The 17,248-nt window shown below is 47.1% G+C and overlaps 1 protein-coding gene across 1 annotated transcript in view; it reads left to right on the forward strand.

Annotated features, from left to right (window-relative positions):
* The window catches only part of CCDC15 (coiled-coil domain containing 15), a 17,352-nt gene extending 206 nt beyond the window's left edge, over positions 1-17,146 (forward strand). Inside the window, exons 2-11 of the mRNA XM_035346260.1 lie at positions 127-295; positions 2,579-2,728; positions 3,617-3,805; positions 4,663-4,779; positions 8,691-8,846; positions 11,197-11,316; positions 13,224-13,327; positions 15,423-15,602; positions 15,670-15,818; positions 16,757-17,146. Of these exons, the coding sequence (XP_035202151.1) occupies positions 2,690-2,728; positions 3,617-3,805; positions 4,663-4,779; positions 8,691-8,846; positions 11,197-11,316; positions 13,224-13,327; positions 15,423-15,602; positions 15,670-15,818; positions 16,757-16,872 (1,170 nt within the window). The 5' untranslated portion in view covers positions 127-295; positions 2,579-2,689 and the 3' untranslated portion in view covers positions 16,873-17,146. The remainder of the gene's footprint in view (positions 1-126; positions 296-2,578; positions 2,729-3,616; positions 3,806-4,662; positions 4,780-8,690; positions 8,847-11,196; positions 11,317-13,223; positions 13,328-15,422; positions 15,603-15,669; positions 15,819-16,756) is intronic.
* The last annotated feature ends 102 nt before the right edge of the window (positions 17,147-17,248 follow it).

A 17,248-nucleotide genomic window follows, 5' to 3' on the forward strand; every position in this document is an offset into this window, starting at 1 on the left:
GGGGAGGGCCCTGGGGATGTGGGTGGGGGGCGCAGGGGACCCTCAGGGACGGGGGGCGGGGAGGGGTCGCCCAAGGGAGCGGGGGCCGGTGCTCGCTGACGCGCTGTTTCCCTCCCCAGGCCTGGGCCCGGCGCGGTGCTGCGATGCCGCCGTCCTGCAGGGAGCGGCGCGGGGCCGGGGGGGCGGCCGGCGGGGTCCCCCCGGCGGGTGCTGGCCGCGAGGAGCCCCCGCGTGGCCCCCGTGGGCGCCTGGGTGGAGAGCGGCCCCCCCGGGGCCGCAGCGCGGCCTGGCCTTCGTGAGTGCTGCGGGGCTCCCGGGCCGCCCCCCCGGCACCCCCAGGGGACGGAACCGGACGGAGCTCGACCTCGGGCTGAAGGCAGCCGGGAGCGTTTATCTCAGCTATTTTGGGGCGGGGGTGGTAAGGCAGCGAGGTGTCCGCATAGCCTGGCTTCCCTTTTAGATAAGCCCCGATTTGATTCCCCTTGAATAAACCGGTTTTCCTTTTTTTTTTTTTTTTTATTATTATTATTATTATTATTATTATTATTATTTTTAAGGAGAAATGCATTGATTTAAAAATCGGTTGGGTGGGGAATCTGGTTTGTCTCTAGAATGCTGCAATTGACTACTTAATTATTTGCACCCTGCACTGTAATTTTAGCTGGAACTGTGTATTTTCAGCTTGTTGCTAGGAACTGACTTCCACCATAGGTAACGCAGCTAAAATCACCAGGTTTGTGCCCCCTGCGTGCATTTTCCCCTCGTATTGTTGCGCCTCACCTTGTTTGCTGCCTCCCCGTTCATCTCTAAAGGATGCCTGTGAGCCAGAGCTGTATTCCATGCTGCTGACTTTAAAATAAGAATGTTAAATGTTTCAGGGTGTAGAGCCGATCTCTGCAGTACCCCATTAGAAACACTTAAGAAAATCTTCACTGGTGCTTATCTCAGGGATTTTTACTTTGAGGGTTATTATAAGAAGACTAAAGGTGCATTAAATATAGGATGATGAGTTCAGTCCCCTGTAATTAATGTATAAATGTTACAGAAGCTCCTGTGCTTCTGAGATGATTTATTTCCATATTGTAATTTAAATTCCGAAAGGTTGAGATAATATATGGAAATGAATTGTCTCCATATTCACGCAACTTCCACTGCCAAACTTCGGGGGGAGCTGAAGCCTTCCTGGGCGCTCCTGGTCCTCTGCATTTCAAAGCAACTGGGAGCTGCTGGTCCTTGCTGGGAGGGCTGAGCCTTGGCTTTGCGCCAGAGCGTTGCCTTGGTTCGTCTTGGCACAAATCCTCATCCTCTGCTGGGGAAAGGCGTCCTCACCCTGCGTGTTTGCCATGCTCAGCTGTGCTCCTTACCTCCCCCTAGCCCTTGTGCCATCAGGTGTGGGCAAAGGTGCGCAGGGTTATCAGAACCCACTTAACGCGTGGTATAAACCAGTGGGTCATACTAAAAAAAATAATAATAATGCCTCCTCAATCAGAATTGCTAATGAAATTGCCAGCAGGGAGCGTGGCAGGTTGTTGATGGCATCTTCAGCATTGTTCTGTGTAGTTCTGGCTTGCTTTCCCTGTTAACAGTGCGGATTTCTGTCTTCATGCTTTGGCTGTGCCCTGCTGCTGTTCGTATTCCTGGCAGCGAGGTGTGTGGGGTGCGGGCAACGCTGCGATTTGGGGTTGTAAAAGTGTCTGTCAGGAGATCTGATACAATCAGCCCCGCGGTCTGCGAGTCAGCTTCTTACCAGCAGCTCCTCTAATTTCCCTTCATTCTCTTCCTCACTGCTGTGTTTAATGTAAAGCTGAATAAAACTAAGCATGTAAATAAGTAAAACTGAATCAGCTTGCAGCAGGTGACAGCCTGCCTCTGCAGATCTTGCTGGCCACCTCTTTTCAGGATTCTGCACAGTTATTTACTGATTTGACAGCCAGGGAAGCGATACTGGTTTTCTTTAAACCTTGGTAGCGCAAGCAGAATTGCCTGGCATGGCTTCAAGTGGGAACCATGGAAAACCTGATTTTTAGGTCATTGCTTTTAATCTTTCACTTCAGGTGGTAAAATCATTGTCAGAGCAGTAGCCCTGCATGTACTGTGGTCAGCAAACTGCTTGATGTGCTTCCAGCATTGCTGTTGCAAGAAATTTGTCTGAAAAATGGATGTGGGATCTTGTACAGAGTGTTAATGTGACAGGCTACCCTGCTCCTTTGGGTCTAGACTCAGAATTTCTGAGTATTTGTGGGAATGGTGACCAGGAGTCGTTGTGGAGGCTACATTCTTTTTTTTTTTTTTTTTTTTTTTCTTCCTTTCTCTGCACATTGCAGAGTCAAAGGAGGAAGCGTGTGTGCTCAGTAACAGCACCTAGCTAGCTAGATTCAATTCAGTCTAGTAGCAATTCAATAGGCATTGTCCAAGCTGGTGTTGTGCAGTTTATGAAACAAAATGTCATTATTAACTGCTCTGGGTGCTGCTTGCCTGGCCTGCAGATGCAGGTTTTGGATGGGGAAGCGGGAATATGGGCTGCTATAGTGCTGCCATTTAGCAAAAGCCTTGTGAAATCTTCTTTCACCTCTCTCAGGCTTCAGCATTTCGAGTTGAGGAGGAGCTGAAGGAGCAGCAAAGGGAGAAGGCAGCAAGCCTGAGACGCTTCCAGGGAGAAGTAAAGCAGCGAGTGAACCAGCAAGTCAGGATGAGGAGAAAGCAGCAGCTGCAGAAGTCCTGCGAAGCGGTAAGCATCCCCTTTCTCCCTGCCTCACAGACATCCAAAACCAATGTGTCCCTCTAAGCTGGGGAAAAAAAAACAACACTGCAAACCCTAAGTCAAGATCTTAATAAGAAAAAGTGAGGAAACCTGTGGCTACAGCAGGCCCTGTGGCTGCAAATAGCAAACCCATGAGTGAGGCCAGTGTGACACCTTGGCTCGCTCTGATGCCAGAGGTGCATTAAGCCTTTGCCTCCCCGTGGAAGGGTCAATGGCTCCCTGGAGCAGTCGCCAGAGAATGGTGTCCCTGGTGCCCTCTCAGATCTCCGCAGTGTTTAAAAAATAGCCAGGCCCGAGTTGTGGATGGTGTGAATGTCTCCTGGTCGCATTGGAGCAAAGCAGCTTGTCCTCTCCCAGGGCAGCTTGCAAGCAGCACTTCCATACCTTGTCCATGTTCCCATTTTCTCCCAAGGGCTTGTTTGATCCTGTGAATATATTTAATCCTTCCTACTTTTAAACAACCTCCAGTAATACTTGCCAGAAACTCACTGTGCAGCGAGAAGGGAAAGTAATGAAATATCAACAGTTTTGGACACACCCCTAGGGTGTTTGGGCTGTTTCCGAAGATGAGAAGGCATGGTCGTGTGGGTATGTCCTCATGTAACTCTGCCAGCACCATTCAGAATAGCAGCAAAACTGCTTGTGTTTTCTCATGGTGCCCACTAAAGAGTGTTGCTTTAGTGTCTTGTTTTTTTAACTCAGCAGGGTAAAATCCTAGAAGCTGAGCATGTGCTGCTGCAGGGACATGTGCCTGCTAAGGGGGAGATGATCACTTGAGATTTACGTGTTGTTTTTGTTGTTGTTGTTGTTTTGTTTTGGTTTTGTTTTTTTACATCGGGGGCTGTGTCCTGGCAGGCAGAGAAGGAGGCCTGCCTTGCCATGCAGTACTCTGACTCGGTGCTGCACTTGACTCCCAAGAAGAACACGTGTGTGTTTCGGAGCCACCCCACACCTGTCATCTGCAGCCCCAGTGCCCGCACCATCCTGACACAGTGGCAGGAGCAGGGGGTGCCCAGCGAACCCTTCCAGCAGCAAGCTACCAAGGTGTGTAGGTTTCCTCCTGCGCTCATCTTTTCAGTCCCTGCTGTCATGCTGTGTGCTTGTTGTTTGAAACAGAAAACGGGCGATATTTGTTTTCTACTTGTTTTTACAATGGATCCCTAATATTTATACTGAATGAAGCATTGACTTACATTTTTATTCTGGTTTATGAAATGTTGGCATACCACTCCATGGGATGCCGTGCTTGTACTTCCTCCACTGCTTGTAGATACAGTGAATTTACGGTAAAACCCACGGGGAACCCTGCACAGTGACCTTTTACTGCGCTGGGATGTCATGCTGGAGAGGAGACACTAGATGGTGCCACCTCATTGAAGCTTGTGTCCTGCAAACCAGGAGCGTGTGATTGTGAAATCTTGGAAAAGGTGATCCAGGGACTTCTTTAATAGAGATGCTTATGCTGCATTTGGCATCTAATAAGGCACTTGTGTTCATCTAGGAATTGTCGTTCTAGTTGGGGCACTGTTTCCCCTGGGATGTGCAACAGTTTCTGGCTGGGCACTGGGGATCTGGGACTTCTATCATCTCAGCAAAGTGATTCGGGAGTGGATGAGCTGTAACCATGTCCTTTACCATGGCTGGATCAGGGTTTCAGTGTGTTTGGGCAGCTCTGAAAGATGCATTGGTTGCAGATTACCCCAGTCATGTTATATCTGTTGGTGAAGCTAACTGAAATTGACCCACACTCCCTTCCTTGATGAAGCACTGAAGCTCTCCTTGTTTTGAGCAGGGCGCATTGCGACATCTCTTCCATGTAACTAAACTTCTTGGCGTGGCCCTCGCGGAAAGCATCTACTGACCCGTTGTTTTGCTTGTCCTTATGTCCCCTCTTACGGCAGCTCAGCAAAACCATGCGGCAAGTTCGTCTTAGGCTGGCATCCTGCCGGACTGTGCCTGAAGGAACGGGGCCCCCTGAGCTCCCCGGTGGCATCTGGAGCGTCAACAGGAGGCATGAGGTGAGTGAGGGCAGCTGGGGCAGGCTAAGGTGAGTTACCCGTGAAGCTGTGGGCAGGTCTGATGCTAATTGGCAAATCCGAAGCATCACTCAGGGAGTCTGTTCAGCAAAAACTGTTTTTGCAACCCAGGTGATGATTCACCCATGGATGAATGGGCCTTGAGGGCTCTGTCCCATGCATGACACTTCCACCTTTGTTCTTCTAGCCACCTTTCAGAGAAGGTGGAAGGGTAAAGTGGGTGAAAACACTTCTCTTTGCAGAGGCTAATGAAAGATAAACTAGGAAATACAAATTCAAAAAAGGTTTACGAGGCTTAGATTGTGGTCTGGGTATCTGGGAGGAATGTAGTGATCGACCCTCCCCTTATGCGCCTTTATTTCTTCAGCAAACCTCAAGAATTGTTTCCATTGCATCAGTGTTGTGTGCGTGGCTAAGATCTGGAGGGTTTTCCTCATCCAGGACTGGCTTCTGGCAGGCATGTAGTTGTTGGCATGCATCTCCTTTTCTCAAAGCATTAAGTACATAGTAGCCACATAACAAGATTAGTCCCAAGTGCCTGACCTTTTGTGCTGTTCAATTTCATCCTGTTTTTGTTACTCAAAATCAGCTTTATGCTACAGCTATTGGCATAGCTGTGTTGTGCTTTCTATGCCAAGACCTTTCTTAAACTGATGTACTTTGCCCATCCACAAGTCATGGAGAACACCAGCAGCAACCCAACCTGGTATTTTGTCTTACTGCCTTCACTGGCGCTAGCTTCCTGTCCGTCTTGCAGTTCTTCATTCCCTTCTCTTTTCGGGTTCATCAAGGGTGAAGTACATCTTGGCTAACTGTTATCTAGAAAATGCCTTTTATATAAGGGCTGGTCTGGGTCTTCCTACTCGGTGTATTATTGGATGTCTGTTCAAGAAAGTCAGCTTTGAGAACAAGAGTTACAGAAACACTGTAATTATGGGCTCAGAAAACTTGTATCTATTTCAAGCACTGTGCATACCTTCTGTTTAAGTCCTCAGTGTGTTCAGACTGCTCAGCAAGATGGACTGATAACATTACTTGGCTATTAGCAGTGTTAAAGCCTCACATAAATAATACAGTCCCTGCCCAAGCAAGCCAGACGGTTACAGAAGACAAAGAGCACTTGTGGGATGTGTGATGTGGGAGTCCTGTGACAAGTCATCCACAGCAGTGAGAAACAAGGCTGGGAGGGATTCTGGACCACCCCATCCGTCCTCCTACCCTAGCCGTAGTGTAGGTACTGTTGCAGGAATATGCTCATCTCCACGCTCTTAAAACTTCTGGCAAGATGGCTCTAATAGCTTCCCTAGGCAACTTTTACCAAGAGGGATATGTTGATTTATTGCATTACTCTGTTTTATTACTCCAAGATGGTAGAGAATAAAAGTTTTTACTTTAATGTGACTCTTCCTATATGAATGCCTTGTTTTCCATGTTCACAGTTAGACGACAGCTTATTCCCTTCTTTTCAGATGCAAAAGGTTGCCACAGACTTCACACCTTGGTAATTGCTGCTCGCCCTTTGTGTTTGTTCATGTTGACCTTCCTCGTGTTGTCTTCCCCAGCAGATTTCTTTGATTTGAATGCAGGCGTTTTAGCCTGTTCTCAAATATTCCTGCAACTTCATGTAGCCTGGTGGGTTCTCTCTTCTGTCACTCTGGCCAATGGTGAAATTATCAAGCAGAGTCCACCTAGTTCTTCTTCTCTGTCTCAGCAAGCTACCTAGACTGAATCCAGATCGTGTTTTTTAATCAGAATTGCACCTCCCTTGTACTGGTTTCACTTAATGAGTATTGTCCTTACCAAAGTGTTGCATCAGGCCATGTCAAAAACAAGGCTAAAATTGAGATGTCTTCTGCTATGGTCTTGCCTGAGGCTTCTTCTGTAGTAGGATGAATTCATACCATCTAGACACTACTTGCTCGTGACAAATCGATGTTGGTGGCTGCTTATCTTGTTTTCTAGCAGTTTACAGGCAATTTGCAAGGTGATTTCTTTTCATTTCTCCAGAATTCAGGCAATTAAAAACTTTTGAGGATGAAATTCCTGTAGTATTTCCTTTTCCCCTCCTTAATTTAAAGGCTATTTAAACACTGGGTGTTCTTTCCCAATAACCTGGACCTCCACGCGTTTCCAAGGGGGTTGTTAGCAGCTTGTCTGCCAGTCCTGAAGGTAACCCAGGGCAGGTCCTGCCCACTTACAAAAAAAAAAAAAAAAAAAAAAGCCTCAGTTTCTAAGAATAATCTGACTTTTTCTTCTCAGTTCTAGTCCAAGATTTGTCTTGCTTCTGTTACTAGCTCAGGACAGTTCTTTGGCTGAAAGCCAATGCACGGAAGCATAAAATCCTGTTTTTCTTGGTGTCCTCTGATAGCTTTCCCTTTCCTTGTATAATGAGTCCTCTTTTGTCCCTCTCACCAAAAGCCTGATTTCTTGTTACCTTGATGTCTCTTGTTTTACTCAGAGCCTTGGCCTTTCTGGCACTTGTTTTATGTCCCTGCATGCTTGTGTTGTCTCCTACATGATTCTTTCAGTAGTCTGACCCAAGCTCCGTTTCCTCTGTACTCACTTGATCACAGGCACAAGAAGAGCTTGGGATTTAGCCAGGTTTGTCTCACACTATGCATCATGTCTTTCCACTCCATCAAGGTAGCTTGTACTTGCTCAGTTAGCATTGTTTAAAGATGTGCTGCTTCTTTAGTTCTGTTTTCCTTCTTTTTCTATTTTTTCATCTTCCCCGTAAGGAGTCACGTTCTCTGCAATTGTTAAACAAGAAGTCTGTTCCTGAAACCATTGCTGTTCCTCACTTCCAAAGATTTCTTTTCAGGTCAGAAACTGTTTAAAGATCCTGCTGGTCTGTTCCCTGCTGCAATTCTTTCCGAAACAGATAACTAGATTGTAATCGAGTAAAAATTATCTGTTCTGTGTTTCAGGTGATCTTGTTCACCAAGTCTTCATCCGCTTTGTGGAAAGGTTTGTAGGTCTTCAGCATGACAGCACCCAAATTCTTTTCTCCAGCTGACCATTCCCCAAAGATTTTTTTTCCCAGCAGTTTCATTTCCTTCTGCCTTCAGGGCTTCAGAGCACCCTTAGAAAGTAATAACTGTCACTCTCCACTTCCTTGTCCTAACTGAAGAAGCTTCTCTGTGTTGTATTTTTGTCATTACAGTGTTGATAGAGTAATTCCTATGCCTATCAAATAATTTCTTGTGCAGACTGGCTCCAGGCTATCCTCCATGCCTCATATATTGCAGCACAACCATCTTGAGCAAAACCTGGCTTGACCTGTGCTCCTCCTGTTGATCCACTCTCTCACTCTATGAACAATCCTACTCTTCCCCACCTGTCCCCCGTCTCCATTCCTAGCCTGCTGAAAGGACAGCAAGGAGAATTAAAAAAAAAAAAAAAAAAAAAAAAACCACCACCACCAAAAAAACTGGCTCAGAGCTTGCTTCTGGCATTTTGATTGTAGGAAACAATCTGCTGCCTCTCAAAATATTGCTAATATCCTTTCAGGAGCCTGCCCACTTACCATCTGAACAACTACAGAATGAGTGTCACTCAAGAGATCCCACCCACCCCAGATCCTTGCAGTTGTGAAATAGCGCCTGGAGAGGTCTTTCCCTTTTCTTTCCTTCGCCCCACACACATACATCTGTCCATCTGTTTATACAGTTGGTTGTAGTCACGAGCTACCCCTTAATTTAGATTTTCTGGCTCTTGTGTCCTGCAGTGATGTTTGAATATGTTGCGTTGCTGCTTGCCAGGTCTCAACTGACTTCACAGAACAAGTGTGCTGAGGTTAAAGCTACTTCTAACCCTTGCTCAGGGATGTTGTATTTGCTCTCTGCACCAAAGCAGTCACATATGAACTTTGCATTCACACCTCTCTCCTCCAGGAACCAGGGCCTCATGCCACAGTGCCCACAGAAGATGAGAGTGAGGAACTTCTAGCAGGACATCATGATCTTCCAGCTGAACTACAGGACCAGGCAACAGCCCCACATCAGGCTGAACAAGAAGATGGTTTCTATATCAAAGTGGAATTTGAAAAAGTAATACTCATATGAGGTTGGGCCAGTTGATCTGAAGAAGTTCAAATCTTTGGGTGTTGGGTTTGTTTAAGCAGGGATGGTGAGGCTGCTGTTGTAATCGGTTTCAGTTACTCCTTCAGGCCTGGCTGACTCTTATGCCTACTTTCACTTTTGGTCAAAACAGGCCAGAGAGCAGTGTGAAAGCCAGGTGAGATTGATGGCTTGGAGAAGGGTCTCTGGCACAGCACACGCGGTCTTGAGGGACACCTTTGTGTGAACTTACGTGTGTCTTGATCTGTGGGCATAAGGTCACCATTTTTAAATACACGAAGCCCGTTAGTGGGTAAGTGTAATGGGAGCTCTGACTGTTGTGTTCTCTTAGAATAGCCATGCCGTTTCAACAATACTGTTTTAGTGCTTTAATCTTACCGCTGTGGCCTTAGAAGTGGTTTGTGTGTGCTTGCCTCAGCATGCCAGTTGGCTGGTGCTCAGCAGAAATCTGAGACTGCGTGTGCAATTGCATCGTGCGCTTAATCTAGCTGCAGGAGGACCTGTCTTGTCCCTTGCCCCTTGTTCTGTGCTGGGGAGGGAGAGCAGTGGGTGCATCAAACCAGACAAGCTTCCAATAAAATGGAAAAAAAAAGTTTTTCATCAGAAGAACGAACTGGCATCCCTCACCCTTGCCTCAGGGCTGGCAGCTAGTGGGGGTGGTACAGAACACTTCCCTCAGAGGCAGCATTTATGTGCTGCTCCTGGAAACCTGGCTAAAGTATTTATTGATTCTTTGTTTTCAGTCAGAGTTTTGTTAAGCATCTGAGGTGTGGAAATGTTTTGCCCTTTGGATTACTTGGAGTAGTTAGCAAATACTTTATGGATATAGCAACGTGTGCCCAGCCTTATCTGGTGATTCGTCCAGCTAGGGAGCGGAAATACTGGCTTGGAAAATACTGTGAGTGGAGTGAAGAAGGTGAAGGTTTGCACTGAGGTTTTGGGAGACATTGACTGTTGAACTTCCCTGACACTTCCTTTGTTACTATTACTTTCTTGCACTTCATGAAGTTCAGAATCAAAGTCTGGGAGGTGAGGTGGTAATTAATATGAATCCCTATTTAAACTAATACAGAAAACTCCTCAAAGGATACCTTTAGAAGTGTTTTGTCAAAGCATTGGTGCTCATACTCCTATATGGAGATGTAGAACGTGTCTTCTGTCTGGTGATAGGGAGGAGAAGCCAAACGTAGTGGTGCTTTAACACTGATAGGTAGCTAAGCTCCACCATGCTGCTCTGTCACTGCCTCTCCTCAACAGAACAGGGGGAGAAAAATACTTGAGATAAGAATAGGGAGATCACTCACCAATTACCATCCCAGGAGAAACAGACTCAACCAAAGGGAGACTAATGTAATTATTGTCTATTGCTCACAGACTAGAGCAGTGAGAACTAAAAGCACCTTTCCCCCATCCACCCTCTTCTACCTACTCCACCTGAGCAGCACTGGGGCAATGGGGGCCGTGGTCAGTCCCTAACACTTCGTCTCCGTCGCTTCTTCTCCATCCCTCCCTGCCCCTGCTCCACGTGGGGTCCCACGGGATGCCTTCCTTCCCAAACAGCCTGCGGGGGCTGCCATCAGACAGCAGCTCTTCAGGAACTGCTCCTTACCACGGGGTCTGTCAGGAGCAAACTTCTCCAGCACGGGTTCCCTGTGGGCAGCAGCTCCCCCCAGGGAGCAGCTCCTCCAGGGGCTCCTCTCCACGAGCTGCAGCGTGGGGATCTGCTCCATGGTGCCCGTGGGCTGCAGGGGGACAGCCTGCTGCACCAGGGGCCCCTGCAGGGGAACTTCTGCCCCAGCACCTGGAGCACCTCCTGCCCCCCTGCTGCACTGCCCGTGGTGGCTGCAGGGTTCTTTCTCTTGCACTTCTCAATCCCCTCTCAGCTGCAGTTTTTTTGCAGTTTTTTAGCACAGCAGGTCTTCTTCCTCCTCCCCTTCCCCTCCTTAATTCTCCTCTCCCACAGGCCCAACCAGCATTGCTCGTGGCTCAGCTCTGGCCAGTGGCGGGTCCTTCTTGGAGCTGTCTGGAGCTGGCTCTGGTCTGACACGGGGCAGCTGCTGGGCTCTGCTCACAGAGGCCACCCCTGCAGCCTCCCCCTGCCCCCCCCCCCACCCTCCTCCCCACTATAACACCTTACCGTGTAAGCCTAATGCACACGTATCCTGGAAATACATGCAGCTTGTGTTAGGTGGGTTACCCTGGTGAGGACTGCAGGGATTGTGCACAGAGGTCTCACCTCCAGCTTGGAGGACTTTGCTGAGGAAAGATGAGAAACTTGACTGTGAAGATGCTGATGCTGCTCTCTTGTACTGTCTTTCAGTTCTGTGATGGATCAGTGAAGGACTTGAGCCTGCACAAGTCTCCCCAGAGACTGAACCCCAGTTGTCGAGCTCCCCTTGTACTCTGGGCTGGCATAGACCAAGAGGAAACCAAGAAGCAGGTTTGTCTGCTACAGCCAAGCTCATTGTTTTGTCTCTATTTCAGGAGTGAAAGCTATTGAGCCTAGGGAATGCTGCTGGCTCAGATAAGCCTTGGGAGCAGCATCTGCTGGGTTTGCAAGTTTGTAAGTGCTGATGGTGTTCCGGGTTTTCAGCAAACCTACACAGTAGGTATAAACCTACACAGTATCTGAGATCCAAATTAACACTGAAGTGTTTTAGAAGAAAAGAGCTTGGTTAATTTTGCCTTGCAAAACAAAAGCTGAAAGGTGTTGTGATTTGTTTTCTGTAGTTGCACGGGGGGGAGGGGAGGGAAGACCTGCCAAAAATGTTATTTAAAAAAAATGCTGGTGAAAAAAAGAAAAGAAAAAGGACAAAACCCTACTTTATCTTGTTTGGATATAAGGCTGGAATATAAAGGTTCCTACCATATCAGTACCTAGCAGGAGGGATAATGGCTTTCAGGCACAGACTGCAAGCCTGACGCTTGCAGGAGCTTGGCTGTGCTCTCAGCTTGAGCTGCTCCATTTGGTCAGTGCGAGGCATGAAGTTACCTCCCTCTTGGCTGGCTCATGGGCCCTTTACTTGAGCACAGTAACTTTGCCTAACTTGATTCAGGAGTGGTCTAAGCTTGCTGGGGTTTGTTGTGTGTTAACGGGGTTTCGTATCTTACTGTAGCGCGCTGAGGTCTGATTTAATCACGGGGCCAATCAGTCTGTGTCCAACAGTTTGGCTCATGCTAATGCAGGAGATGCAAAGGGATTGTTTCTCTGGGATGCTTAAAGAAAGTGGCTTCTTTTTTTCCTGCTTCTTTCTGACTTGAACGTTTCTCTCATCTTTTGTCAGCTTCTTTGCAGTCTACAGCATAAAACTTGAAAGGACTTTGAACAAATTGTTTTTGTTCTTTATGTGCATTTTTCTAACAAACCGATCCAAAAATCCGGCTGTGGTTTCTAGAAGGCATGACAGCAGCTGGGGCTTGTCAGGCTGTTGCTTCCCCCATCAGTTCCCTCTGCCCCTTGCTTTGTATCTCCTTGGCTCTGATCCACCTTGAGATAACTGGGTTTGCAGCAGTCTCTTCCGTATGGTTTTTTTCCACCCAGCTTTCTACACTTTCAGCCTGCCAATCTCTCCTGCGCCTTTATCTCCAGCTGTGCAAGGCTGTTTCTAGTGAACAGCACAGACACTCAGCCCAGAGCTCTTGGTATTGATGAGAAAATCCAGGCCTTCCACTTTCTGGCATCGTGGAGCTCAAATGAACTGAATGCTGACTGCTTCCCGTTCAGGTGGCAGGATCAGATGTGAGATTGAGCCAGGAGGTTTCCACACCCTTGCTGCATCTTTGGGTTTAAGCTGAAGCCCAAACACCAAACCTCTCCCTGTGGTCTGACTGTGAGCTGTGTTCCATGTGGGGCTCTTGGGTTTGCTGCCTCTGCAGTTCTGCATGTGATGGGTTCAGCTTGATGTTGTGCATTATTTACTGATTTATTTTGGAGATAACAGGATTTTGTGTAAGGTCTGCAAGTGGTCCGTGGTGGACAGAAATTCATGCACTGTTGCTTGTAGCACTCTCCTCTATTGGAATGAAGCGGGGGGAGCTGTTTTTTTTCTTGCCAGGAAGTAAGAATTTAGGAATTTGTCAGGTGTACTGTATCCATAGGAGATTCAGTCAAAGGGTGCTGGTACTAAGCTCTGTGATGCTCTGAGATGCCTTGGATTCCCTCCAGCTTTCCAGCTTCTCCTTAGTCCTGGGATATCAAGGGACTTTTAAGGATGGTTTGGGGAAGGAGTGAGGCTTCTATCCAGACAACTATGAGCTCCAAAAATCAAGCTGAGCATTGATATTGTCTGATATTAGATAAGTCTCCTACAAGACATCCTTCTTAAAATTGCATCTTCATTCCTACAGCGTCAGAATGAGTACCTGAGGTGCAAGCGCCTCTTCATGAATGTTGAACGAGAGCAAGTGAAGGAGCAGCGGAGGCAGAAAGAGCAGCAGAAGAGGATTGCTAAGTGAGTATGTGCAGATGAGCAACACGCTCTCACTTTCCTTTTGCAGCCCAGTAAACAAAACACAAAGGCTTTGAGAAGACTGTCTATCTTGATAGGAGGGGGGGAAAAAAAGCACGTGGTGAGTCACATTCTGACTCCTCTGCCACTTTATCTACTTTAAAAAAATGTTTTGTTTTTTAACTTTGGGAGTAAGAAATGAGAGTTAGAAATGACAGGCTGAGAGAGGTATGGTTTACCACACCACAGCCCTCTGGGGCACCGATCCCAAGACCCTGTGCCCATGTTCAGAAACTTTGAGGTGAGATCACGTTCTCATTAAACTACTTTTCTCTGGGATGTTTGTCAGACCCTTCACCCTCATAACTATAAATGTATATATGGCATAATAAAAAGATTTCTTAGCACTTGTTCCGGAGTTGAAAACTTATCTATGTAAAAAAAAAAAAATAATAATCCTTATCTATGTAAAAGTACCTGTTCATGTTTTGGTGGTTTCGTCTCCATTTAAGGAGGTTCTTAAGGAGGAGCTCTGCAATTTCAGACGAAAAGAAGAAAGATGCTCTATGCTTCTGTCTCTGACTCGCTATGCAAGAGTATCTAAAAATTGCATCTAAAATGATCCAATTCCACACCGTGATCACCTTGTTTTCTGACACTGGGTTTGCAGTAAGCAGGCTCTGTGGGAGCAGCACGGGTTTGTGAGGGCAGGATTTGGACCTCCTGTTTGATTTGATTGAAGTACAGTTTCAAAAAAGCAGCGTAACCCAGATGCCACCTGCAGCCTGCTCTAACTGGTCCCACTGGACAAACCAGCAAGCAGAATAAATGAGTGAGCCTTTAAATGAAGAGCTCAGCCTGCTGTGATGCAGTGTTCCTGGGGCGCAAGATCCTGGTGGTGGTTTTTTTTTGTGGCCATTTTTCAGAGAGAAATTGCAAATCCGAGGAAATTCTACAGCCACATTCCTGAAACTTATATTGGCACTCAGAGCTTTTGGAGACCCTTCCCAGCCCTGCAAGTGCTGGCGAGACACCAGGGACTTTCTAGTGATATCTTCTCCACCCCTGCCCCCGCCCCCTCCTTCCAGTCCCAGGGTCTCTACTATATTTGCAAGCAGCTCAAAACATGTGCAAAAAAAGCTGTTTTTGTAATTACTTAGTGTAAAGCTAAGTTGGCCTTGGCCTTCACTTCTACAGTAGAAGATTTATGGTGGTATAGTTAAGGCTCTATTACCACTTCATTTAAAAGACGTTTTGGAGTTTATAACTTGACAAGAGAAGTTTGGCTTCAGCACTTTCCTTCTCAATGTGTGAGCACTTCATTCTCATATCTGACCCACTAAATGGAGTAACATCCTAAAAGTCCCATTCTATTATGCTTTCTTTCCCTGGCTTCTACCCAGCTTTGACTTTTTTGAATGCCTTTTGGCAGTGATCAGTGTGTAACATGTTATTGCATTTGTTACTCATCAGCAGGAATAAAATGGCAGATGCTTCGGTTTAAAGTCTTTGTGTTTTGTAATTGCCACTTGTCAAGGGAATGTGCTTTGCATTTTTGTGAATTATACAGTCCAGATTCCATGGAAGGGCTGGGGTGCCATTTAGGTGCAATGGAAATTGTGGCAATGGAGGAAGATTTGATTTTAAAAATATATATAAAAAAAAATCCAAAAAAATCACCTCTTCAAGCCTATTTAGAGCAGGCATGGGATCCTTGGAGTTTTTCTGCTGTACCCTGCACTCTTCTGCAGTCCCGTTAAGTTCCTTGTCATGGAAATTTTGCAAGGACAGCTTATGGTAGGATCCAAGCTGCCCTATAATCAGAAGATATCACAAGTGGGGTGGCTGGGTAGTTGGCCCCATGGACTATTGCCCTTTGGGTGGGTATAAAAGAACCCAGGCACCGTTCTTGGTTTCAAAAGAACGGAAGAGAGCATCTCAGGAACTCTTTTGGAGCAGCGCAGGTGCCACTTCAGAACAGGAACATGTAAATGTGGTGGGTGTAAATGTGGTCCAGCACACGTCAGGAAATGGAGGTGATGTGGGGAAGCTCCTTCTTCCTCTAAGGAAGCCCAGTGACAGCTGTCCGTGCCTGCAGAATTAAGAGCAAGAAGGAGAATCAGCGCCAAGTGGAAGAGCAAAGGATGCAGAAGATGGCTGAGCAGCAAGAACCCTGCTTGGGGGAAAGTGTCTGTGAAATCCTGGCCCATCTTGAACTGGAGGAGAGAAGGCTGAAGAAGATTAAGGAAAAGCAGCAGCGAAATAAGGAGTACCTGAGGTGAGCTGGCAACAACTGGGTCCCGGCTCCTTGTACAGAGCAAAAGTGAATGCTTTGTCCCTTGCAGGTATGTAGAAGCTCTAAGAGCTGAGGTGAAGGAGAAGATGAAGCTGTACAACATCGACTTGCCTCCCTTGTGCTCCTGCAGCTCTGATTTCTGGGAGTCCCACCCAGATACCTGTGCCAACAACTGTGTCTTCTACAAAAACCACAAAGGTAGGAGCTCCTGCTCTTCAAGAGGACTTAGCACAGACCTAGCAGAGGGTGTATGTCTGACTGCACTGGGAGAGATCAGTCCTGGTCAGAAGTTCCCATTGGTTCTGGGCTACTGTTTGCTGATACTGTGCAGAAAAGCTCATGGCTGCCAGGACTGCAAGCATACTCCAAAAATAAAAGGGCCCTGCTGCTGATAGACTCAACATTGTGTTTAACTAGATCTTTCTGTGCTGCAGTACATTTTGTAATACTGCACAGATGTGCCCAGCTGCTAGCTTGCCTAGTGTAAGACTAGGGCAACTCAAACATGTTTCTCAGGGAAAAATCAGGTGCTCAGCTGCTTGTTTCTAATCCCCTCTTCCTCTCTCTCTTCAGGGAACTTAGTGGCATCCTCAGCAAAATGCCAGCCTCTGTGTCAAAGTGTTGAAAATGTTGCTGTAAATATGTAGATGTGTTGAGAGGGGGAGAGCCACAAGGAAAATACTACAAAACAGGCTTGTTCAGGGTATGGGAAACCAGTGGCTTTTGGAGCTCTTTGCTAAAAAGCTAGATCTGCGCTTTGGGAGGTTGGTTGCAAAAAGGTGACAGAAAACATTATCTTTACACAAAGAGTGCTCTGATCTAGGAAAAATACCTGCCTGAGTAATTGGGAGTTATCTTCTAGGTGACTTTGCAAAGTGGAGAAATGGAGGCCTTAAAAAAATCTCTGGGTTTCCTGCTTTGGCTGACGTACCACTCTGTAATTGGGAGTGTACAACTGCCATACAGCCTGCAGGGTGCAAAAAAAGAATGTGGAAAACTACAGGCATGTTGATTAATCTTAAAAAACAAGTCTTCTCTCTTTGCTTTGCAGTAAAAGACAGAAGCTGCCCCCAGCTTTGGGCCATAGGTGAAACTCTCATCTCCTAACACTGCTTCTTGGTCCTTTCCCTACTCAGCCTACAGCCATGCTCTGCAGTCTGTTGTCCTGTCCTGTGACCCCACAGATGGGAGGACAAAACTGCCCATCCGTGACCTCGCTGCTCTCTGCACACACCCTGCGAAGCACCAGTGAAGAGGGTGGCTGTGTGCTCCTGTGGCTCAGGGACTGGTGTAAGTAGGCGTCGTGTCCCAGTACGAGAGCTGTGCCGTGCCAGAGCTCTTGCTGCTCCTTGTGCTCAGGTTTAAGTCAGGCATCTTTGGTTTTGCTCCCTTGGTGCAGTTGGCCAGACCAGGAGCACAGGGCGGCTGGCAAGTGTGAAGGGGCTGATCGTTCTTGTGGGCTTGTTTAGAGGCAAGCGTTTGAATTTTGGTGTTCAGCTGCGCAATAAACTTTGCAGTGTGTGTGATGCTCTGTAGTCTTGTTTGTAGTGAGAAATGAAGAGAAACAAGGTGCCCGGGGCTGCGTATCATATTGTCTCATCCATCGCTTTAAGGCACACTTCTGGGAC

The sequence above is a fragment of the Oxyura jamaicensis genome, chromosome 24 (assembly GCF_011077185.1).
Source record: "Oxyura jamaicensis isolate SHBP4307 breed ruddy duck chromosome 24, BPBGC_Ojam_1.0, whole genome shotgun sequence".
NCBI classification, from domain to species: domain Eukaryota; kingdom Metazoa; phylum Chordata; class Aves; order Anseriformes; family Anatidae; genus Oxyura; species Oxyura jamaicensis.